Consider the following 24,533-nt stretch of genomic DNA (forward strand, 5'->3'; position numbering starts at 1 on the left):
AAGTGGAAACAGTGACAGATTTTATTTTCTGCTGCTATTGAATCCTTAAATTTCAATGTCTCCAGTTACTCTTTGAAGCGTGAGGTTGAGATATGGTCTGAGCAGGACACACATGGCTCTCTCCAAAGGTTAGATGAACAGAGTTTCATGAAGATATGGTAGAGTTTAATAAGGATTGAGGAGAATTTAGTAAATATGTTGAGAACTAATGAGGTGGCAAAGGACCCATGGAATAGCCTCAGCCCCTGAGCTTTTGGCACCTGTAGGGCTGCAGGAGAGGGGCCACTGTGCAGATTCTGGGTCTTGAGAGAGGAATGTAGTCTCTTCCAAACCATGGCTTATGGAGAATAAATATTCAGAACATTCCTTTCTCTGGTCTTCAGTCCCTTAGTTTTCTACTAGTGCCTCCCTTTGGCTAAGTCCAACCAGAAGCCAGAGGACCACAGAGCATAGTAGAGCGGAGAACAGATGCGAAGGGGCAACGGGAGAGTATTCAGTAGACGGAGGCTTTCGATATATGCATACATTATGTATATAACACAGAGGCATTTACATACAAACATATTATCCAAGAAAGTGAAAAGTGAAAGTCACTCAGTTGTGTGTGACTCTTTGCAACCCATGGACTGTAGCCTGCCAGGCTCCTCTGTCCATGGAATTCTCCAGGCCAGAATACTGGAGTGAGTAACCGTTCCCTTATCTGGGAGATCTTTCTAACCCAGGGATCGAACCCAGGTCTCCTGCATTACAGGCAGATTCTTTACCATCTGAACCACCAGAGAAGCCATATTATCCATAGTGTATATTAAAAGTATATATATATATGATACACATGCATATATTTCCCAGTACAAGTTACTGAAATCTAAAGGATTTAAGAATGCTAAGTTTAACACAACTTCTTAAATATCTCCCTTAACAGGAGGCTCTAGGCCAGATGTCCACAAAGCTTATTTGTGAAGGGTCAACTAGTAAACATTTTAGGTCTTGCAGGCTATACGGTCTCTGTCACAACTATGCAGCTTGGCCGTTGTATCACAAAAGCAGCACAGATAATACATATTTGACAAGCATTTCCGTGTTCCAATAAAACTTCGTTGATGCGAACTGAAATTTTGTTTCATATAATTTTCAAATGTAACAAAGCATTTTTCTTCTTTTAATATTTTTCAGCCTTTTAAAAATGTACTTTCAGGCACTGAAATGAATCTGTGTGCCTGTTTTTTTTTATAATATCATTTTCATGAAAAGTCTTAGGTAGGAAATAAGTTCTGCTAGAGATGTGGGAACATTGTGGAAAGATATGCCAAAGTAGGGGGGAAAGCAGATTTAAACAGTAAATTCGTATTTGTAGTTTTGTGTTTACTGACTTTTATAGTAACATAGTGTTCAGGATAAACTCAGCTACAATATTTTTTCACATGGTTATTTTTCTGGAAAATTCCATAATTTAGCTGGATAAAAGACCTCTGGTTTACATCTATTTCCTTAAAGAAAAGAGAAGGAAAAAAAAAAAAAAACCCACACATTTTTAAAAAAATCTGTGATGTAAGACTTATGAGCCTGCAGATGGTGCTATGATCCCATTTTGAAATTCAGTTTTGCTTTCTATTAGTTTGAATTCATAGGAGAAAATGCAGTTCTTTGATTTAGTTTACTTTTATTCAGAGGTATTAAGGTTGAATTAATTCTATTTTGTGTTTGATTATTATAATTTATTGTTATAATTGGAGAGACTGTCTTCACCATTAGAAAACCTACTGTGGGTACTCTGTGTGAAAGCTAAGTGCTTGCTTAGGCCAAGTAATAAATAAACTTTTATGTCTTACTTTTAGGTTTTTTCTGCTTACCTTCAGCGTTCGATTTCCTGTGACTCTCAATCAACATATTTTGCTGTTGCTGTTCTTAAATAAAATTGCTTCCCTGGGAATTAGGTGACGAAAAGCTAAAGATAAAAAGATTCCATATGAGAATAATGTCAACCTCTAGCTTGTAACCATCAGGTAAAAAAAGATTTCCTGGAATTAAGCCACAGGAACTCTGGCTTAAGTCAGAGCTGTCAACTGGGAAACAAATTTCCAGACATTTTGAAATTTAATTCATTTAATTTTTCTTGTAACTGGGTTAGAAAGTATGATGAAGCATAGCAGGATATTCTTTCACTAGATTTGAATGAAGCAAATAGATGCTGAAATCATAAAGTAGAAGGAAAGGAGGCTTAAGAGCTGTTACCCCTTCCCTCAGGAACTTACAGAGAAAAATGTGAAAATACATATCCCGGCAATTTTTTTAAATAAAATGAAGGATACCATTTTACTTTGTTGTCCATGAAGTTGTTCAGGCTTCTGTATTTTTTTACCTTAAACTCTGATTGAATGTATGCTAGGCTACTTTGAATTAGAAACCCACAAATAGAAATTAAGTATTTGTCAAAGTACTCCATAAAGGCTTTCCAACCAGTTCTTTGAAATCACCTGTCAAGTGACTGAGTTGGAAATGTTATAAACTGCTATGGATGTTGGTATATGTCCAGGGACACATAAAATTCCACATGGGGCAAGAACTTAAAAAAATTGATGAGTATGACTTTTAAAAAGAAAGAAAAAAAATGACCCTTTGGGGCTATCTAGTATGATAATTTATTAAGTTTTTTTTGGATCATTGAGATCATGTATGTGAAAATGCATTAGGAGTGATGACATTTTCTACCAATATGAAACAGCAGTACTGCTACTATTCTATGCTATAGTGTTCATACTACACTGTCTAAGAGGCTTTTTGAAAATTTGCCCAGGGATTAGTTTCAATATAAGGAAAATGTAATAATAGAAAGAATATGGAAATCTATTTATGGCGGTTTTACAATTAAGATAGATCTCAGAAAAGATTAAGTCAGAGTCTATATGAATAGTATAAAACTAAAAAGGCTTTAGGGCAATTGATGACTTGTAATAAAGGAGAATTATACATTGGAAAGCCCACGAGCCTAAGTATTTGTTGCTTTCTGCATCTGTTCCTACACATAAAATTCTTATTTTCTAGAGGCATTACCAGTGGCCCTGCTGCTGCTGCTAAGTGGCCCTGGGCATAATACTAATCAGTCTTTTATTTCATTACTACTAATTAGACATTAAAATATTTCACATGAAGCTCAGTACCTTTTTCTGTTTAAAGAAAAGTAAATTTCCTCTTTATATCTTACGTCTTGAAGTTACTCACTCTGAATTTATATAAATCAAGCATAATGACAATTTAATAAGAACTTCAAGTCCTATTCATCCCATGAGAGTACTACTGTGACGTCTTTCCGAGAGCTGTGTGATTGCTCAGCCCAACGCATAAGCCCTATAAAATGATGGGCTTGAAATGCTGGTCAGGGTAGAGTGAGAAGCAGTTGCTGGCAATAGTAGCCAACCTCAGCCAGCACCACGTTCTGGTTCAGCTGTAAGGGCAAGAGAACTCGTGAAGACTGTCGACTCCCAGGACTTCAGCACCTGAGACAGCTCTCATAGTCCCAGAAAAGAAAGCTCTCGAAGAACACTACTCGGCAAAGTAAGTGCAAACTTTACCTTTCTTCTTTTTTCTCCCCCTGACTCTGGAACTTTTCTCGGGATATACTGAGTTTTTATTTCTCTTGAAAAATAACTTTACAGTGTTCCTTCTTTACAACAATAAAAATGCAAGTTTTTTAAGTCACCTGGTAAGTATAAAAATGCCTCAACTTCTCACATTTGAATGGGTTTTATGAATCCTTTAGTTGGAAATGCTTTATTCTGTTTTTTCACTCAATGCCAACTTTAAAATAATGCCTTCAAGTAGGGTATTTTTCTTTTTTGGCTTGTTTATAAATTTTTTTTTTAGTTTTCATGCATTCCCAAACATGAACCCCTCCCACCTCCCTCCCCATAACATCTTTCTGGGTCATCCCCATGCACCAGCCCCAAGCATGCTGCATCCTGCGTCAGACATAGACTGGCGATCAGTGGGTACAAATGTATTGAAAATTTCAACTTGTTACTTAGTGCTGTTCTCTCCATTTCATTTTTAATTATGTGGACTTACAAAACCTTTATTTTCTTCTGAGTTTAAATGCTGTCTTACAAACAGCACAAGAAACAGGCACCAAACTCTGAAGTTTCTATCTGCACCCTATTTACAAATGAAATGTGTAAGTAAATTCGATGTAAAAATATACAAGCTTTGCATTTGTTATATTTTTCCTTTAATGGCAGAAATTATTTTGGTGGTAATATGAGCCTCAGTGATTTTTTGGTATTAATTTACACCATTAATTGAATTAGTTTGTTCAGACACAAACTCCTTAAGGAGATTAAGCTCCCAGTAAAATCTATAATTAAAAGAGGAAAAATGTGTATACAAAATAATTTTACTGATCTGTATCTATATACACAAATTATTAAATTGATGACACTCCACCTTTCCATCACTCAAGTACTAAAAACTTAGAGTAGAAAAAGAAACGTCAGTTTCTTGAAGCTGCTTCATAGTTACAAAATATACTAAATGTGGATGTTACAACTCTGTTATAAGAAAATGGCCCTTACGGTTGCTTCCGGTGCTGTAAAAGTATTGCATTCAATCTTGTGCCTAGCTAGAGACAGGCAGAAGTTGAAAGGATCCTAATCTCTATTCAAGCACTGTTCACACACCCAAAAACCTTCTTGATTTAAAAAGTAATCATACTGCAGTTTAACACTTTCTGTAAGATGTAAATCCCTTTTTCTAAACTCTTCATGAGTCCTCAGGAATTACTGCTAGACACACAGAATCACCTTTCAGGCACAGCTGTGGTTGGAAAAACTTACAGCTGTGATTGTCTCCCCTTCCAGGTCCTGCGATGGAAACAAGAAGTAAGTCCCAGCTTCTTGTGTTCCTGACGCTGTTCAGCGTACTCTTCTCCCAGACCTTGGCATGGCCTCTTTTTGGAGCACCTTCGGCTCTGAGGTAGGCTCTCTTTCAGTCCAGACAGTTGAACATTCTTCCTCCACGTAAATGGGGATTTCTGATATGTTATTTCAGACAGCTCAGTTTTGTAAACTATGTACTAGTTATTCAAATCTGTCGGTTGACTTGTGAAGCAAGTTTTTGTCAACTTCAGGGTAACATGGTTGTTCTGAGTTTTGGAATTCACTCTCAGGGCCAGAAAGACAGTGTTGATGACTAGTTTTATGGGTAAGAAGGATCACATTTCCAAGCAAGGCAGAAAGAGATCTTGGATTTCCTTTCATTCAAACCAGTTTCAGTTGAGTAATTAGCTGTTCTCCATTGTCACCTCAGTTCAGTTCAGTTTCTGATAGAAAAATAGGTGTCTAGTTGCCCACTTCATTTGAGTTCATTTTTCGAGAGATCACTCAGCAAATAATCACGAACAGTTGATTAGTGGAATATGTATAAAATCATGTTGGACAGACTATCTAGGCAGAATCAATTTGTCAATATTAAAAATTGTGAGATAATTAATCTACTGAGTTACCCTTCCCCAGTGAGTGAATTTCAAGGTGCTTAGTTTTTACCACAAATCCTTTGTTTTACTGCTCTCTACATTGCCTTTCATATTTCAAATTCATATAATACAACTCACCTTTAAAGCTTTATTTGAAATAAATTTATGCTAAAGAAGGAAACAGTAAAAGGAAACTGCGTTAGCTTTATTTTTCTTTCCAGTTTACATGTCATTGCTTATTTTCTCATTTCCAATTCTTTGTTCAAGGTAAGCATATGCTCAATAGAATGAATAATCTCTTAGTGTTAATGGTTTTCTGTGAGATTTGCTTAAAGCCAGATTGTATGTTGCTTTGATAATTAAATAGAACTAGTCTATCAGAATAGTTATATCAAAAGAGATGAATAATCTCAAGAATGCTGAAGCTTACATTAATTGCTAAACTTCACTCTTAAAGAAGGCTGCTTGCTCCTGACTACCAAGAACTGCCTCACCCAAAGATAGACAAATGCCCAGCAGCCAGCACAGTTCTTAATAGGGTAACATTGAAGACATGCACACACATAATTTTAACTGTGTTGGTGTTCAAAATGTGCATGTACCCACAAAGTCCATGTATAGGCAGGACTATTCTTGGCCTTCCAGTAAAAGCATTGTATATCCTATTAAAATTGTGCTACTACATAACATTGAAAACAAAATTCACTGAGTTTGAATGACTATTCAGAGAGGGAGACAGTCTTTGGACTTGGTCAATATATAGAAATGCACCACACCAAAGTGAGTCTTTGAAATAAAATTTATGGACTCAGAGAAAGAAAAATAGCCACTACTCAGATCTTGAGAAATGTTGAGACACATGATACTGGCCATCAAGAAATATGTGAATTGCTTGCAATTTTCATACTGAATATAAAAAAAATTCTGAAGTTTCTATTTTGTGTAAGATCTTTCTACCTGTATACTTTGCAAAGTGAAGTTACTTATTGCTAAGGAAGTGTACTTTGCTTAATGTTCTGAAAGACTGAGCTAAGTAGCTCTAACTTCTGTTACATACAGCTTGTAAAAGTTGTATGGCATCTGTTTTATGGGATAAACAAGAATTTTACTATTTATACTTTCATAAACTACAGAAGTCATTAATTCAATTTTGCCATCCATATATTATGAGTGGGTGATATTTCCTAAGATTTTGAGTATCTCATCTCAAATGACTTTAAAGCTGTAAGCACCAGCTTCTGAGAAAGGAATGTATTTTACTTTACTGTATCTTTTCCTACCAGGATGGGGGACAGAATACCATTTGAAGGAGCAAATGAACCTGATCAAGTGTCATTAAAAGCAGATACTGACATTTTAGAAGATGCACTAGCTGAAAATGACACCCCTTATTATGATGTATCCAGGTGAGTTCATTTTTATTGAGTTTTATCTCAGCAAATCCTTTTTTGAAATCTAAACATTTTATTTTTGTGTCACCATGAAGCTATTCTCACAGCATTGCACTATGAGTTTCCATGTGTTGTGGCTTCATTCAGCCTGATTTATTGAAACTCTTGATGCTTGCATGATTTTTACTTGTAGAGATTGTAACAGGCCAAGCTAAGCAAGTCATCCACCTATATAATGTTGCATACATTTTTAACATCAGAAATTATGCCCACAGTAGTAAAACTACAGCATTTGAGATTCCATGATGGAAAAAGTTCTAAGGTTAGAGTTTCACTTCTATGTAAAGAAAGGGTGTCTAATAATAAAAGCTATTCATTTCATAGAATATTATCCGCAGCAACATTCCAGTTTAGACAGAGTAACTATCCAGAAGGCAAAGCATGAAGTATTTTTCATTTGGATGGGAAATTTGGTTGATAGGCTTTTAGAGTCTTTCTATCTTAAGAGATTTTGTTTACAACCTTTTGGCAGAAGAAATAGCAAAAGGGATAATAAGGTTTGCTAAAATCAAAATAATTTCCCCTTGCATATATCTTTATTCAGAGTAGAAGAAATAAATCGCCATGAATAATTAGAAAATAAATATATCTTCCCACCAATATTTCTTGGAAAAGAATTAGTTTTACAGATTCTACCAGGGAGCATTAATATTGAGAAATGCTCCTTAAAAACCTAATTTCTTCAATTTTTAAAAATTTGGGGCTGGAAATAAGTCACTAGGCTATATTATTTATTCAGTTGTTTAAAAATTTCCTTTCAGACTTAAGTTTGAATGAGAAGCCGTCAAATAAGTTGATGTTTCCTTCTTATTTAATGAGCCAAAATAATCTTTTAGCAAACTATTTATAAAATAATGGCTATCATTTTTTCTTTGTTTCAGAAATGTCAGACATGCTGATGGAGTTTTTACCAGTGACTATAGTAGACTCTTGGGTCAACTTTCTGCCAAAAAGTACCTTGAGTCCCTTATTGGAAAACGAGTTAGGTAAAGAGAATTTATTACTATTAAAAAGCATGTTATGGTTATTAAATTAGACAATTATATCTTCACTGTAAGCAACTTGTTTTATTAAAAACTGATAACTCTTAATAATGTTTAATTTCATTTTAAAATAATTTATATACTTCAATAAAATATACTAGACCCATGGATTAAGAAAATAAGGTTTCCTAGTAATATCATATTTATAGGCTCCAGTCACACTTATATTTCTTAAATAATAATCATTTATAAATTGGCAAACAAAGTAAACTAGACACAGTAAAAACAAAACAAGATGTATTCTAAACTGAAGCAAATTTTAAGGCTAGCGTTAAAATATAGCGTTTGTATTTTACTTCCTGCTCAAACTAAGCATTGGAAGATTTTGTTTTTAAATGGTTAATAACCGAATTTTATATGGCATTACTTAAACTGGCATCTCTTCACGAAGAGGCATTCATTCATGTTTTTAAGAAGCGTTTACTTTTAAAGAACTCTTTCTTTCAATGGAAGAACACAATTTCAATTAGCCCTCTTTTTTTTTTTTTTAATGAATTATTTGCTCAGTTAGGACAGAATGTCTAAAGGCACCCTGCTGCTGCTGCTGCTACTAAGTCGCTTCAGTCGTGTCCGACTCTGTGCGACCCCATAGACGGCAGCCCACCAGGCTCCCCCGTCCCTGGGATTCTCCAGGCAAAAAGCCACCCTAGTAAAGGTCAAAGTACATTGGATTATTCCATGCTCCCCCATCCTTAAGCTTAGAGACTTTTTGGTGATAGAAAATGAGCTGGCTGTTGGAATTCCTTTTTATCTGACTCCAGGAAATTATTATTTGACGTCCTTATCCTCATGTTTCTTAGCAATAGCATATCAGAAGACCAGGGACCAATCAAACGCCACTCAGATGCTGTCTTCACTGACAACTACACACGCCTTCGAAAACAAATGGCTGTGAAGAAATACTTGAATTCAATTCTAAATGGAAAGAGAAGGTAAAGAAATGAGAATTTGCTAACATGAGAAATTATAACTGAATTTTAAAATAGTAGTTGCATATGGAAACATATCTCCCTCTCTACCTTTGAAGCAGTAATTCTCAACCTTAGCTAACATTAGATTACCCTGGAGAATATAAAAAATACTGATGTCTGACCCTAACCCAAAACCAAATGCCAGGAGATTAGTGTCCCTAGGCATGTGGCTGTGGACACTGGTATTTTTTGAGTTCCCCAGTTGATGCTAATGTGCCTCCAGGGTTAAAAATGATGACTGTAGAGACATCTAGTCTGGGTCTAGGAAAAGGTTTTATCAAAAGTGCTGCTTTTTAAAACACGTGAAGGACAGTCAACGAGCAATTTGTTACCATGTGGAATTCCCTTTTTACCTGCAAATTCAATTATCTATATTTTACTAAATTAAACCATGAATTATTTTGTCTTCTCGGATTCACTAAAACCTGTATCTTTCCATGGTATGTAAATATTGGAACACAATTTATAGGAAATGAGATCCTTTCTCTCTTTTATTAGAGTTATTTTTGTTTAGATGGGGAGTACGCAAGACAATTCTGTTTGGGTGAGATCAAGCAAGATGGATCTCTTTGCCCACCAGATTATAATTCTTTAAGAAAGCTTTTAGACAATTTAGGACTGAAGAGCCAGTCAAAGGTAATGGCTCACCTGAAACAGAAGTGTTTAGCCCCCAGAGCACTTAACCGAGCACCCTGTGCAGTCTAGGCCATTCTTCACATTTTCTTTAGAAGCTTTCTCATCCAAGAGTCTTCACAAGCTCAGTCCTCTCTTTCTGGTCTGCAGCAGCGAAGGAGAGTCTCCTGACTTTCTTGAAGAGTTAGAAAAATGATGAGAAAGCTCTTTGGAGCAAAGCTGCTGACAACTTCCCAGTGGTGAGTATATCTGTGTGTTCTTATATGCTAGTAGGAATCATCTCAGCATTTAAGTAGGTAGGACTCACTTGGTAAAAAACATCATAATGTTCTCCCAGTGAGACCTTATCTAAGAAGGACGCTTCTACCTAAGTGGATCACAGCTTAGTGGACCTTGAAACTGTTCTTACAGTGTTCTGATAGCGTGAAAGAGACAGTTCACAATGAGTAAACAGTTCAGTACCTCCTACTTTGCTCAGACTCATTCCTGTCATTTTGAAGAAATATTGAAAAAAGAGACTGAATCACAGTACTGAGAAAACTGGCTTTCTCTTTGGTAGTAAAGCCATGTTGCTTTTATTAAAGTCCAATCTCACAATTGACTGTTAGCATCTCATTGAAGTATAAGGAAATACTACCAAATTACAGTGTGGCTTGTTACTGTGAAAATACCAAGACACCCTGGGTCTCATTATGCTTCTTTTTATTTTTTTAACTTTTTATTTTGCATTGGGGTATAGCCGATTAACAAAGTTGTGATGGCTTCAGGTGAACAGCAGATGTTGTAGTTCTTGAAACATAATAAACTTCATGGAGTAAAAGTCAAACTTAGCTTATTTTATCTATAAAGTGAGTGTAGATACTACGACTCTAGTAATATCCACTGTAAAACATTTTTGGAGTAGAGAAAACACAAATAGATTTTTTTTTCTTTGCTAAGTTGACAAGGTTGTTATCAAAATTGTTTTGTGTGAACATGGACACAAGGCATATCTCTTTCCTGAGTTACATTAATGTTTATAGTAGCTCATAAAATATTTTTATAATGCTTGGCAAGTCTTTAAAGAAATTTTTTAGCATCACTGTATCAAGTTGTCACAATTTTTCTCTAAAGGACTCTGAGGACAAACTTTTGGTTTTGTGCATTCTACAGTTTCTGTAGCATCTGTTCAACTCTGCTACTGTAGCATGAAAGATCCCTGTGGGAGAGGGAGAGGGTGGGCTGATTTGGGAGAATGGCATTGAAACATATATAATATCATATAAGAAATGAATCGCCAGTCCAGGTTCAATGCAGGATACAGGATGCTTGGGGCTGGTGCACTGGGATGACCCAGAGGGATGGTACGGGGAGGGAGGGGGGAGGGGGGTTCAGGATGGGGAACACGTGTACATCCATGGTGGATTCATGTTGATGTAAAAAACAAAACAACACAAAAACAATAACAACAAAAAATGAGCCCTGTGAGAGATATATGTGGTCAAGGGTGCTGCAGCTGCCCTTTCCTCATCATGCACAGGCATTTCAGAGAAACAAACTCCTCGAATGCTCAAAAAAGAGAGTAACATACAGATTCTCAAAGAAGTTTATCAAATAAGACTTTTCCATTAAATTAAGAAATACAATAGGCACTACAATATAACAGAGGATTCATTACTCTGTCCCTTTATGAGATTCCATCCTCCATTTTTTGCTATTTTGAATGGGCAACATTGGGCAAATTCTTTTAACAGGAAATTTTGCTGGTTAGCCAATTGGGAAAATTACAAATAAGTAATTATATATGAGTAGTTAAAGAACCCCTTCACATTCTGGCTCCCTTCCCAACGATAAGTTCTTTGGAAGACTCCCTCTTGATATTCCAAAATGTGATCCCCTCTCAAAAGCTGCTGATCAAGTGCAAAGATAAATATTTATTAAATGAGTGGATCAGTAAATGAAAGTCAGAGGCTGTAAATAAAAATGGTTTTATGCTTAAAACACCAATTCTTTCTTTTTCAGAATTCTTGAAGGAAAACAATAAGTGAAGTAATTTTATTTTGAGTTCTACATAAGTAATTCAAGAAAACTACTTCAATATCAAAACCAAATAAAATCCATTGTGTTGTGAATGTTGTGATTTACTTTACTCTGATGTAATAACTGTGATGTTTACACTGTAAATATTATTTGTGAGTTCTGAAATTTGTTTTTAACTCATGAGAATTCTGTGATTTCATGTGCCGTGTATCCTTTCTAATAAAAATATATTTAATGATAAGTAAATACTAGGTTAATTCCAATTATATGAGGCTTTTTGGAAGGATAGTAATCAAGCAAAATTGATGTGTTTATTTATAGGACATACTTAACTATGCAGAAGAGTGGAGGAGATAATTAGCACATCTAAATTTGAATGTTGAGCAGATAGAATGCTGTGTTAAATAAACTTCAGAGTGTCTAAGAGAATACCAAAAGCAAAGATTAAAAAAAAATTCTTTAAAAAAAAGATTTTCAGAAAATGTTGTGTGTTTCCGTGTTCTTAGGCAGCATTTGTTTTGAATGAGATTTTTAAATCTTTCAAATTTGAATCTCTAATTGCCAAATACTCTTCTGATAGAATGTTTCAGTGAAGGAGAATGGCCTCTATTTCTGACACTGAACTTTTCCTTTATGCTTGTGTTAAGTATGTGTAACGTGTAAACTGAACAGAACACTTGTTTTTCAGTGATAAATATTTTTTCCATTGTCTCTCAGATAATGCTTAGGTCATATCAGCTTTATTCCGTGAAAGTACATTTGGAGAAACAACTATTTTTCCAAAATGATTGTAAGAAATTAAATATAGAAAATAAAGACCTTTGATTATCATTGCAGTCACTTTCTATTGTTTTGATTCTTTATACTGTTTTAATTCTTTGCAGTAATTGGTTGTAGCTCCAAAGTTCCAGGAACTAAATAGTTCTTGTGATGTTTAGGATAGAATTATATTTGACTTTGGGTGTGTTCTAAAATAACTATGACTTAAGTAAGAGAGAAATTTCTTTCTAATACAAGGCCAGAAGTAAAATGTCAAGGGTTAGCATGGTGGTTTTGCTCCATGAGTCCCTCAGTAGTCTAAACCCCTTCTAGCTCACCCCTCATTTTCTAGGACATAGCCCTTTTCCTCATTATCCAAAATTGCAGCTAGGGTTCCAGCCATCACACCTGCATTTTAGGCAGCAGGATGGAGGAAGAGACCTAGAAGAAAAGGGAAAAAAGAGTGCATGCTGATTCTCTCTTAACTGATATCTTACATTAACATTCCCTTGAGTAGAACATAGTGTTACAGTCAAAGTCATCTGCAAAAGAGGCTGGAAATTTTCTTTTTTTCTGGAAGATCATGTGTTCAGTGAAAAACCAAGGTTCTATAGCTATAAATCCCTCCTCTATAACTCTATAAACTCTAAAACTGTAACTCCTCCTCCCTGGAGGAGGGCATGGCAATCCACTCCAGTATTCTTGCCTGGAGAATTCCGTGGACAGGGAAGCCGGTGGGTTATAGTCCATGGGGTTGCAAAGAATCAGACACGACTGAGCTACTAAACAGCAACAACAACAATAACTATAAAAGCCCCAAAAAATGATTTAAAAAAATGAATAGGTCCATGCAGGGATTTTTTTAAAAATCTCAGCCTATGCATCTTAAATTCTCACCAAAAAGGCTTAAAGAAATGACAAGGAAAATCAAGTTAGGTAGAATCAGGTAGCCCCTAACTATTAATGAACAATCATCATCATTACAGGCAGAACATTTCTCAGTTTCATTTGCTACCATTAGAATAAATGGCTACATGAGGAGAGACTAGTCTAAAATTACTAGTAATTGGGAAATAGTTTATACAAATTGAAATGAATTGGACTAACTGTACCTTTCCTTCATATCTGATTTCACAAATTATAGGTCTTTGTTAAGTGACTTTTCTATGCAAAATGCTCACTGCAGTGAAAACAAAACTTCTAGATGCTATTTGCAGACAAGAAGCTTATAAAGATCAAAGTTGGGCATCATTAAAGTGCAATTTGAATGTGAATCTAGAGTTTTATTTTATTTATGTATTTTTTTGGCCATGCCACACAGCATGTGGGATCTTAGTTCCCTGACCAGGGATCAAACCCAGGCCCTTGGCAGTGAAAACGTGGAGTCCTAAACACTGGGCTGCCAGGGAGTTCCCTAAAGAGTTTTGATTTTATCTCATTAATACGAATCTTCTCAACTGACTCCCTATTCCTTCAAGAGACATTTGCTAAATGACTGTGATGTACCAGGAGGACATGTGGGAGATGAGTGCTCTAGGCAGAAGTAAGATCAAGAGCAAGTGAGGGAACAGTCTGGCACACCTGAACAGCAAGGAAGGCAGGATGCCCCGAACAGTATGAGCTGGACAAGGGCTGAGGAGGAGACAAGGTCAAGGTGTTACCAAGGACTAGAACTTGTGATGCTTCCCTGGTGGCTCAGTTGGTAAAGAAGCTGCCTGCAATGTGGGAGACCTGGGTTCGATCCCTGAGTTGGGAAGATTTCCTGGAGAAGAGAATGGCAACCTACACCAGTACTCTTGCCTGGAGAATCCCCATGGACAGAGGAGCCTGCAAGGGTACAGTCCATGGGGTCGAAAAGAGTCAGACATGGCTGAGTGACTAGGAACACAGCACAGAACTTGTGAGGCCTCACGGGCCACTGTTAGGGGCTTGAGGAGTGAGAGGAAGAAGCAATGCAGAATTTTGGATTTGCTGAAATGCATGTTGTCACGATCAATCTGACTGCTGTACTGGGAAGACGGTGAAAGGGGGCTAAGTATGGAAGATGGGGACACATGAGGAGACTGCTGCTATGAATCACGGGAGAGACAATATGGCTACCAGGGCACCAGCAGGGCAGGTGGTGAGAAGTGGTCTGAACACATTTCAAAAGGAGAATCAAGCTTTTCGCTGATAAATGTAAGATATGAAAGAGAAAAGTCCAGAATGATTCCAAGGTAAACGACTTGAGCAACTTGAAGGATGAGGTTTCCATTAAGTGAGATGAAGAACACTGTGGGTAAGGGGGTTCCTGGGGAAGATGAGGTCTGTTTTGGGTGGGTTAAATCTGATGTTGTGTAGAGTTGGGGATAACTGAGAAGCTGAGGAGACACTGGGTTGGAGATAAATTACTGAGAATCTTCAATGTGTAGATGGGATTTAAAGACACAAAAGAGTGAGATGACTCAGGGACTGAATGTGGCTAGAGAAGAATCTCAACACCTGAAACCCCTGAGTGTATTTATTCACTGGGGCTGGCATCACAAAGCACCACATACAGAGAGCCTCAAGCAGCAGAAGGGTATTGTTTCTGGAGGTTAGAAGTCAGAGTTCAAACTGTTAGTGGAGTTGGTCCCTTCTAAGCACCGTGCTGGAGAACTGAATCCTCTTTCCTGGCTTCTGGTGGCTTGCTGGCAATCTCTGCTTGTGGAAGTGTTACCTCAATCTCTGGCTTGATCTTCCCATGGGGTTCTCCTTATGTGTTGTGTGTCTCCAAATTTCCCTTTTTTTATGAGGACACCAGTCATATGGGATTGCGATCCTTCCCAATGAACTCACTTTAATTTGGCTACTTCCGTAAAAACCAATCTCCAAGTAAGTTCACTTTCTGAGGCTCTGGTGCAGCATATGGATTTGGGGGTCACAACTGAACCCATGGGCTTCCCAGGTGGCTCAGTGGTAAAGGATCTGCCTGCCGCTGCAGGAGCTGTGGGATATGTGGGTTCGATCCCTGGGTCAGGAAGATCCCCTGGAGTAGGAAATGGCAACCCGCTCCAGTATCCTTGCCTGGAAATTTTCATAGACAGAGGAGCCTGGAGGCTATAGTCCATGGGGTCACAAAGAGTCAGACATGACTGAACACACAACAATTGAACCATAGCAGTGAGACTTGCCCACATTAATAGTTTGGGCTATTGAGGAATAAATGGGGTAAAAAGGACTACAAAGAAAAGCTAGTGAAATGGACCGTATGGTTCTTGCCCCCCATCACACACAGACAGACCATGTCCCCTGCCTGCCTTTTGTTTGTGGAAAACTTTAGTCAAAGTATAAGTTTAATCAGAGAAGTGAGAAATGTGGAAACAAAGGAAAACAGTCAGAGGAGGCTAAGTCACGATAAAGTAGTCATGAAGCACAGTCAAGGACCTTTTGCTTTCTCGAGGGCTGTGGGTAATATTCTGAGCCATATCCTGTGAGCTGTCTTATAGACACCAAAATACCAGGTGGGGAAGTTAACTACATGATGATCAGACTGTACCAGGACATAAGCTGCCACCATCCCGAGAACTGGCTGCAAAGAAATGGGAATAAATGGGTCCTGGGAGTGAAGATTAGCTGTATCTAAAACAGCCATGATGATGCTGGTATGACCACTGATGATCGATTCAAAGATGACTTAGAGATGCTTGCACTGTTTCTGCATGTAGAACCTCTCCTCCAATCTGTGTGTTAAAGCTCTCACCCCTTGCTTGTCATTGTGGGGGAGTCAGCCTTTGAACAAGTATCTGTCACCGTCCCCCACCAATTACCAGCATCTGAAATAAGCAAATTTTCCTTCCCTCCAACCTGGCCTATTTATTGGCTTTTGAGCGGGATGTAGCTGGACCCACACATACCTTTTGGTAACACTAGCAAAATAGCAAAAAGAATAGAGTAATTCTGGAAAACAAGTGAAGAAAATGGTTCAAGGAAGAAAGCACCCTTAACAGATTTAAATGCTGTTATTATGTAAAATAAGATTCATTTATCGATTTCTTAAGCAAATATATCTAAGGAATCTGCTACGTGCCCACCACTGTTCTTGATTCTGATGATTTAACAGTGAAAAAAACAAACATAAATTCTTACTCCCATGGAGCTTACATTCTCTTAAGCAAAAGATCTGATAATCAAATAGATAAATAAAATACACGTTATGTTAGAAAATGATATACGCTGAGGAGGAAAAAAGTAATGCAGGGAAAGAGAATATGAAATGTTCAAGAAGTTTAAAACTTCACTTGAGATTCCCAGAGAAATTCTTACAGAAAGGTAAATTTGAGATACACCCTTAGAGAAGTGAGGAAATCAGCTGTGAGTTTCTATGAGAAGATCATCCTCAGTTCAGTTCAGTTCAGTCTCTCAGTCATGTCTGACTCTTAGTGACCCCATGGACCACAGCACGCCAGGCCTCCCTGTCCATTACCAACTCCTGGAGTTTACTCAAACTCATGTCCATTGAGTCAGTGATGCCATCCAGCCATCTCATCCTCTGTCATCCCCTTCTCCTCCTGCCTTCAGTCTTTCCCAGCATCAGGGTCTTTTCTAGTGAGTCAGTTCTTAGCATCAGGTGGCCAAAGTACTAGAGTTTCAGCTTCAACATCAGTCCTTCCAATGAACACTCAGGACTGATCTCCTTTAGGATGGACTGGTTGGATCTCCTTGCAGTCCAAGAGACTCTCAAGAGTCTTCTCCAACATCACAGTTCAAAAGCATCAATTCTTCGACACTCAGCTTTTTTATAGTCCATCTCTCACATCCATACATGACTACTGGAAAAACCATAGCCTTAACGAGACAGACCTTTGTTGGCAAAGTGATGTCTCTGCTTATTAATATGCTGTCTAGGTTGGTCATAACTTTCCTTCTAAGGAGTAAGCATCTTTTAATTCCATGGCTGCAATCACCATCTGCCGTGATTTTGGAGCCCCCAAAAATAAAGTCTGTCACTGTTTCCACTGTTTCCCCATCTATGTGCCATGAAGTGATGGGACCAGATGCTATGATCTTAGTTTTCTGAATGGTGAGTTTTAAGGCAACTTTTTCACTCTCCTCTTTCACTTTCATCAAGAGGCTCTTTAGTTCTTCTTCACTTTCTGCCATAAGAGTGGTGTCATCTATATATCTGAGGTGATTGATATTTCTCCTGGCAATCTTGATTCCAGCTTGTGCTTCTTCCAGCCCAGCGTTTTTCATGCTGTACTCTGCATATAATTTAAATAAGCAGCGTGACAATATACATACAGCCTTGACATACTCCTTTTTCGGTTGGAACCAGTCTGTTGTTCCACGTCCAGTTCTAACTGTTGCTTCCTGACCTGCATGTAGGTTTCTCAAGAGGCAGGTCAGGTGGTCTGGTATCCCCATCTCTTTAAGACTTTTCCACAGTTTGCTGCAGTCCAAACAGTCAAAGGCTTTGGCATAGTCAATAAAGCAGAAATAGATGTTTTCTGGAACTCTCTTGCTCTTTCAATGATCCATTGGATGTTGGCAATTTGATCTCTGGTTCCTCTGCCTTTTCTAAAACCAGCTTGAACATCTCGAAGTTCATGGTTCACATATTGCTGAAGCCTGACTTGGAGAATTTTGAGCATTATTTTGCTAGCATGTGAGATGAGTGCAATTGTGTGGTAGCTTGAGCAACCTAGAGGAGGGAACACCAGGTTCAAAAGCCCTGGCATGAAGAGCAATCCTAATACAGTGAGGAACAGAGAGGAGGCCAATTTGGCAGAAGTGGACAGAATGGTTAAGAGAGGATGGAAGAAACAGAGTGGTTACGAGGAACCAGGCCACAGAGGACACTATAGGTCATTGCAAAAACTTTGGCTTTTATTTTGGATGAGATGAGAAGCCATTAGAGAACAGTCATCAGTGACCTTCACAATAATAGTCCTGGTCCACTGATGGAGGTGAAAGCCAGGTCAGAAAGGGCCCAAGAGAATAGGGAGGAAGGGTCTATACTGTGAATATCTATAACTCCTAGAGTTGTTTTCCTGCATAGAGGAGCAAAGAAAAGAGGAGAAACTTGGGGCGGGGGGAAGAGGTCAAATAATTTTCTTAAAAATTTTTTATATTTACTTTGGTTGCGTTGGGTCTTCATTGCTGGTTGCAATGAGCCAGGGGTATTCTCTTGTTGCAGTGTGTAGGTTTCTCATTGCGGTAATTTCTCTTGTTTTGAAATTATTTTGAAAGTTTAATAAAAGTTAAAGAGCTTTTCTCAGAAATACACACTGTTTGTGCGCATTCAGAGAATTCCCTGAATGTTACAGGTCCACGCCTGGAATTTTAGGAAGCTCCCTGATTGGTCTTTAAGAAGCTCCACTCTAACTGTTAAGTCCTGGTTGGGGTCACTGCAAATGGGGAAATGGTATGGAGATCATTGTTATTGCGTTCAGTCATGTCTGACTCTTTGCAGCCCCATAGACTGTAATTCTCCATGTTCCTTTCTGCATGCAATTTTCCAGGCAAGAATAGTGGAGTGGGTTGCCACTCCCTACTCCAGGGGATTTTTCTGACCCAGTGATTGAACCCTTGTCTCTTGCATCTCTTGCATTAGCAGACGGATTCCCCATTAAAGTTATCCGACAGAGAGATGATAAGGATTTAAGCTAGAGTGGTGGTAATGAGAAACGAAAGGAAATGGTAGAGATAGCTAACAGCAGGGACTTTTCTAAGGACTTCACATTGTTAAACCATATCAAGTCTAGAAGGCATGTATCTTCAACCCATTTTTTTAGATGAGAGAGCTAAAACATAAAGGTGAAGCAGGCTCTTAGCCCTGGAAGCTCATGTGGAAATATTCCATGCAGGCTCCTAATGGGTCATTAATCTATTATGTTGTTTTTTGTTATAGAAACCCTCTGAAACACTGACCCCTTAATGGGTCTTCCTTAAGACCCCAGAAAGACTAAGTGATTTTCCCAACATACCAGAATTATTTAGTGGCAGAGCAGGGACTAGACCTCAGATGCTTTCTTCATCTTACTCTCTCACACTCAGTACTGAAATTGGCAAAATTCAATGCATAGTACATGGATTCCCTCAAAGGCCCCTGCAGTCTCAGTCCCATCTCTGTAGAGGCTGCCCTGCCCTCCTAAAGGATCTCAGGGGCCAGACAGGTAAGAAGCCAGAGAGCTCACCTCGCCAGTGAGGCTTTTCCAGACATGGTATTCTGCTTCTCTTTTGCTCAAGAAGCATGGCGGATACCCGGCCCCTCTGTGCTTTAGCAGCTGTGCTGAATTGCAGCTTTTCCATGAGGGTGGAGCACTATCTCCCTTTATGGTCCCACCCTGCTGGCACCTCATGTATACTCAGATTTTCCTCAACTATTGCCTTTTCAGAAGCCTGGCCCGAAAACCCAGCCTCAGCTAGTTCTTTGCTGGAACATTCCTGGAACTGCCCTGTACTCTTCTTTATATCATCTTCAACACAGGGATGATATGATGATGTCTCAGATGGGCATAATCTGAGAACATCACCTTTGCCTCCCTTTTCCCTTTTGTATTCCAGCTCTCTCTTTGGTACTTGATCTCTTTCTGGACTTGGACAGAACTTGCTACAGGTCACAAGGATTTCATCAGCGATCACTAGTCCCATTCCAAGCAGCCTATGCTATTTTATTTCTCTATTCAAGTCTCACTTTCCAACTGTTCCTTCCCTTCCTTCTCTCTCTGTTCCCTGCAAGTTCTTTGCTATTGCAAACTAATACTTTCCCGAGTAGTCGCATATAGCTGAAATCTCTGGGGGTTCTGGGTTATGCTGTGTTTCAAAAGATAAGCCAGGGTGGAAAATGCCAATCATTGAACATACCAGTTTATTGCTCTTGAAATGATACAAATAGTTTTTATTGCAAAAGTTACTAAGAAGACAATCTCTAAAGGAGTTATCTCTTGTTAAAAAGGACGTTCAGTATATTAAACAACATTGAATTCAGTGCTTGATCTTTGCATGGAATCCTTACCATGGCTTTGAAGCTGGTGGTCGACTTGGGGAGCAGAGAAACTTTCATTTTTGTCCTGGCTTATATTTATAAATTAATGTTGATAATGCACAATTAAAAACATGAGGTGGCCAAAGTATTGGAGTTTCAGCCTTAGCATCCAATGAACACCCAGGACTGATTCAGTTCAGTTCAGTTCAGTTCAGTCATTCAGTCGTGTCTGACTCTTTGCAACCCCATGAATCGCAGCACGCCAAGCCTCCTTGTCCATCACCAACTCCCGGAGTTCACTCAGACTCACATCCATCGAGTCCGTGATGCCATACAGACATCTCATCCTCGGTCGTCCCTTTCTCCTCCTGCCCCCAATCCCTCCCAGCATCAGAGTCTTTTCCAATGAGTCAACTCTTCGCATGAGGTGGCCAAAGTACTGGAGTTTCAGCTTTAGCATCATTCCTTCCAAAGAAATCCCAGGGTTGATCTCCTTCAGAATGGACTGGTTGGATCTCCTTGCAGTCCAAGGGACCCTCAACAGTCTTCTCCAACATCACAGTTCAAAAGCATCAATTCTTCGGCGCTCAGCCTTCTTCACAGTCCAACTCTCACATCCATACATGACCACAGGAAAGACCATAGCCTTGACTAGACGGACCTTAGTCGGCAAAGTAATGTCTCTGCTTTTGAATATGCTATCTAGGCTGGTCATAACTTTTCTTCCAAGGAGTAAGCGTCTTTTAATTTCATGGCTGCAGTCACCATCTGCAGTGATTTTGGAGCCCAAAAAAATAAAGTCTGACACTGTTTCTACTGTTTCCCCATCTATTTCCCGTGAAGTGATGGGACCAGATGCCATGATCTTCGTTTTCTGAACTTTAAGCTAACTTTTTCACTCTCCTCTTTCACTTTCATCAAGAGGCTTTTTAGCTCCTCTTCACTTTCTGCCATAAGGGTGGTGTCATCGGCATATCTGAGGTTATTGATATTTCTCCCGGCAATCTTGATTCCATCTTGTGTTTCATCCAGCCCAGCGTTTCTCATGATGTACTCTGCAGAGAAGTTAAATAAGCAGGGTGACAATATACAGCCTTGATGTTCTCCTTTTCCTATTTGGAACCAGTCCATTGTTCCATGTCCAGTTCTAACTGTTGCTTCCTGACCTGCATAAAGATTTCTCAAGAGGCAGGTTAGGTGGTCTGGTATTCCCATCTCTTTCAGAATTTTCCACAGTTTATTGTGATCCACACAGTCAAAGCCTTTGGCATAGTCAAGAAAGCAGAAATAGATGATTTTCTGGAACTCTCTTGCTTTTTCCATGATCCAGCGGATGTTGGTAATTTGATCTCTGGTTCCTCTGCCTTTTCTAAAACCAGCTTCAACATCTGGAATTTCACCATTCATGTACTGCTGAAGCCTGGCTTGGAGAATTTTGAATATTACTAGCATGTGAGATGAGTGCAATTGTGCGGTAGTTTGAGCATTCTTTGGCATTGCCTTTCTTTGGAATTGGAATGAAAACTGACCTTTTCCAGTCCTGTGGCCACTGCTGACTTTTCCAATTTTGCTGGCATATTGAGTGCAGCACTTTCACAGCATCATCTTTCAGAATTTGAAATAGCTCAACTGGAATTCCATCACCTCCACTAGCTTTGTTCGTAGTGATGCTTGACTTCACATTCCAGGATGTCTGGCTCTAAGTGAATGATCACACCATCGTGATTATCTGGGTCATGAAGATATTTTTTGTACAGTTCTTCTGTGTATTCTTGCCACCTCTTCTTAATATCTTCTGCTTCTGTTAGGTCCATACCATTTCTGTCCTTTATCGAGCCCCTCTTTGCATAAAATGTCCCCTTGGTATCTCTAATTTTCTTAAAGAGATCTCTAGTCTTTCCCATTCTGTTGTTTTCCTCCATTTCTTTGCATTGATCACTGAAGAAGGCTTTCTTATCTCTTCTTGCTATTCTGTGGAACTCTGCATTCAGATGCTTATATCTTTCCTTTTCTCCTTTGCTTTTCACTTCTCTTCTTTTCACAGTTATTTGTAAGGCCTCCCCAGACAGCCATTTTGCTTTTTTGCGTATCTTTTCCATGGGGATGGTCTTGATCCCTGTCTCCTGTACAATGTCATGAACCTCCATCCATAGTTCTTCAGGCACTCTATCTATCAGATCTAGGCCCTTAAATCCATTTCTCACTTCCACTGTGTAATCATAAGGGATTTGATTTAGGTCATACCTGAGTGGTCTAGTGGTTTTCCCTACTTTCTTCAATTTCAGTCTGAATTTGGCAATAAGGAGTTCATGATCTGAGCCACAGTCAGCTCCTGGTCTTTTTTTTGTTGACTGTATAGAGCTTCTCCATCTTTGGCTACAAAGAATATAATGAATCTGATTTCGTTGTTGACCATCTGATGATGTCCATGTGTAGAGTCTTCTCTTGTGTTGTTGGAAGAGGGTGTTTGCTATGACCAGTGCATTTTCTTAGCAAAACTCTACTAGCCTTTGCCCTGCTTCATTCTGTATTCCAAGGCCAAATTTTCCTGTTACTCCAGGTGTTTCTTGACTTCCTACTTTTGCATTCCAGTCCCCTATAATGAAAAGGACATCTTCCTTGTGTGTTAGTTCTAACAGGACTGGTTAGGAGAACATAATTGAGTCCATATACCACTATTGGCAAGTCAAAAGCAAGAGCAGGAGACACTGTGGAGCATCTTTCTTATAATGTTTTCTATAACCAAATGTCTATTAGGGAAAAAAACAGTCTTCAATATGATTGAAATGTATCATTTTGTCACAATATATCAATATATAATAATAACAAATTGTGTCTTTGTTATTATGTTGTCTTTGTTATAGAAAACCTCTGAAACTTTTAGTGTGATCTTATCCTAAGAAAAATCTTCACTCTTGTTATTATGATTATTTATTATTATTTTAGAAATATCTAAATATTGTGAAAAATAAGAAACAACTTACAATTTGGGAATTTCTTAAAGAATTCCTGTCCAATTCTACTTGATCTTTCCTGCACATGAAAGATTAATATCTTCAGAAATTTGGAAACATTACAACTGAGGGCAAAATTGTGCATGGGCTGGCACCAATGCACATATATAGGAGGTTTATACACAGGATTGCTGACCACCCATGCTTGCTGCATGCATGCGTGCTCAGTCATGTCTGACTCTTTGTCACCCCATGGACTGTAGCCTGCCAGGCTCCTCTATCCATGGAATTTCCCAGGCAAAAATACTGGAGTGGGATGCCATTTCCTACTCCAACTTATGCTTGCTACAGAATATTGAAACACCTAGATGCCTTGAAGGAAGAAAATTTGCAGGTTATTCGCTTTAAAAAATGGAAAATAAAAACTGGATGGGGAGAACTAGCATGGTTAATGTGGGAGATGATGCCCCCAAATTAAGATTTGTTCCTTCTGGGCCACTCAGAGTTGCATCCGGCTCAGCTCAGCCTATAAAGAAACCTGCCTTCAAAGAGCTTCATCCACTCACAGCAACTCAATTCAGACTCTCGAGCTACTCCTCCTCTTGCTTTTTCTCCCTTTAGTGTTTTAATCACTTATCCAAACAGGACTTAAGTTAATGAGAGAAGGTGCTGTTATAAATCCTGAATATGAGTGAACAACCAGGTCTCTCCAGGCACTTAAGGAAAACTTGAAGCAGAAAACACCCAAGTTAAAAACTGAACATGAAAGAAAATAACGTCGGAGAAGAAACGATAAAGTCTAAGAGAGAACTAGGAGAATACTACACGCATACTATAAGAACCTGGTGAAGGAACAGAGAAGAAAAACCTCTTGAACTATAAAACTGCCTGAATTAAAATTGAAGAGTTATAGGTCAAAATCAAGCAAATTGCCTAAAATGTGAGGGTTAAATTTAGAAATTTAAAAAAAAAAAGAGTCTTAGTCAAAAGAAGTACTTGCATCTGATAAAATAGAAGTTTTAGGAAAAGGGAATGGAGAAGACAGGAGAAAATAATTTTTTAAAAAATCAGAAAACTCATTTTTACCTTCCCTTGATTGTACTTCCTGTGAGGTCCAACAACACGCCTATTTTATTTATCAGTGAATGCATGCTGTATATTCTGTTCACTGTCCCATGATGTCTAATTAGCATGTTGAATTTGTCAATTTAGGACTATATTCTTTTGTAAAGGGTATCACATTTTCACTGATAATGATAAGCATCTTAGGCATGTTTATATTATATGCATA

The 24,533-nt window shown here is 38.4% G+C and overlaps 1 protein-coding gene across 5 annotated transcripts; it reads left to right on the forward strand.

Moving 5' to 3' along the window:
• Positions 1-3,375: 3,375 nt before the first annotated feature.
• VIP (vasoactive intestinal peptide) lies at positions 3,376-12,417 on the forward strand. Of its 5 annotated transcripts, none has more exons than XM_060419165.1 (7): positions 3,376-3,860; positions 3,972-4,965; positions 6,748-6,870; positions 7,797-7,901; positions 8,759-8,890; positions 9,713-9,801; positions 11,564-12,417. In XM_060419165.1, exons 2-6 carry the CDS (start codon positions 4,859-4,861, stop codon positions 9,756-9,758), a joined length of 513 nt encoding a protein of 170 aa, XP_060275148.1. In that variant the 5' UTR covers positions 3,376-3,860; positions 3,972-4,858; the 3' UTR covers positions 9,759-9,801; positions 11,564-12,417.
• Positions 12,418-24,533: the final 12,116 nt, after the last annotated feature.

Source organism: Ovis aries, chromosome 8, assembly GCF_016772045.2.
Source record: "Ovis aries strain OAR_USU_Benz2616 breed Rambouillet chromosome 8, ARS-UI_Ramb_v3.0, whole genome shotgun sequence".
NCBI lineage: Eukaryota > Metazoa > Chordata > Mammalia > Artiodactyla > Bovidae > Ovis > Ovis aries.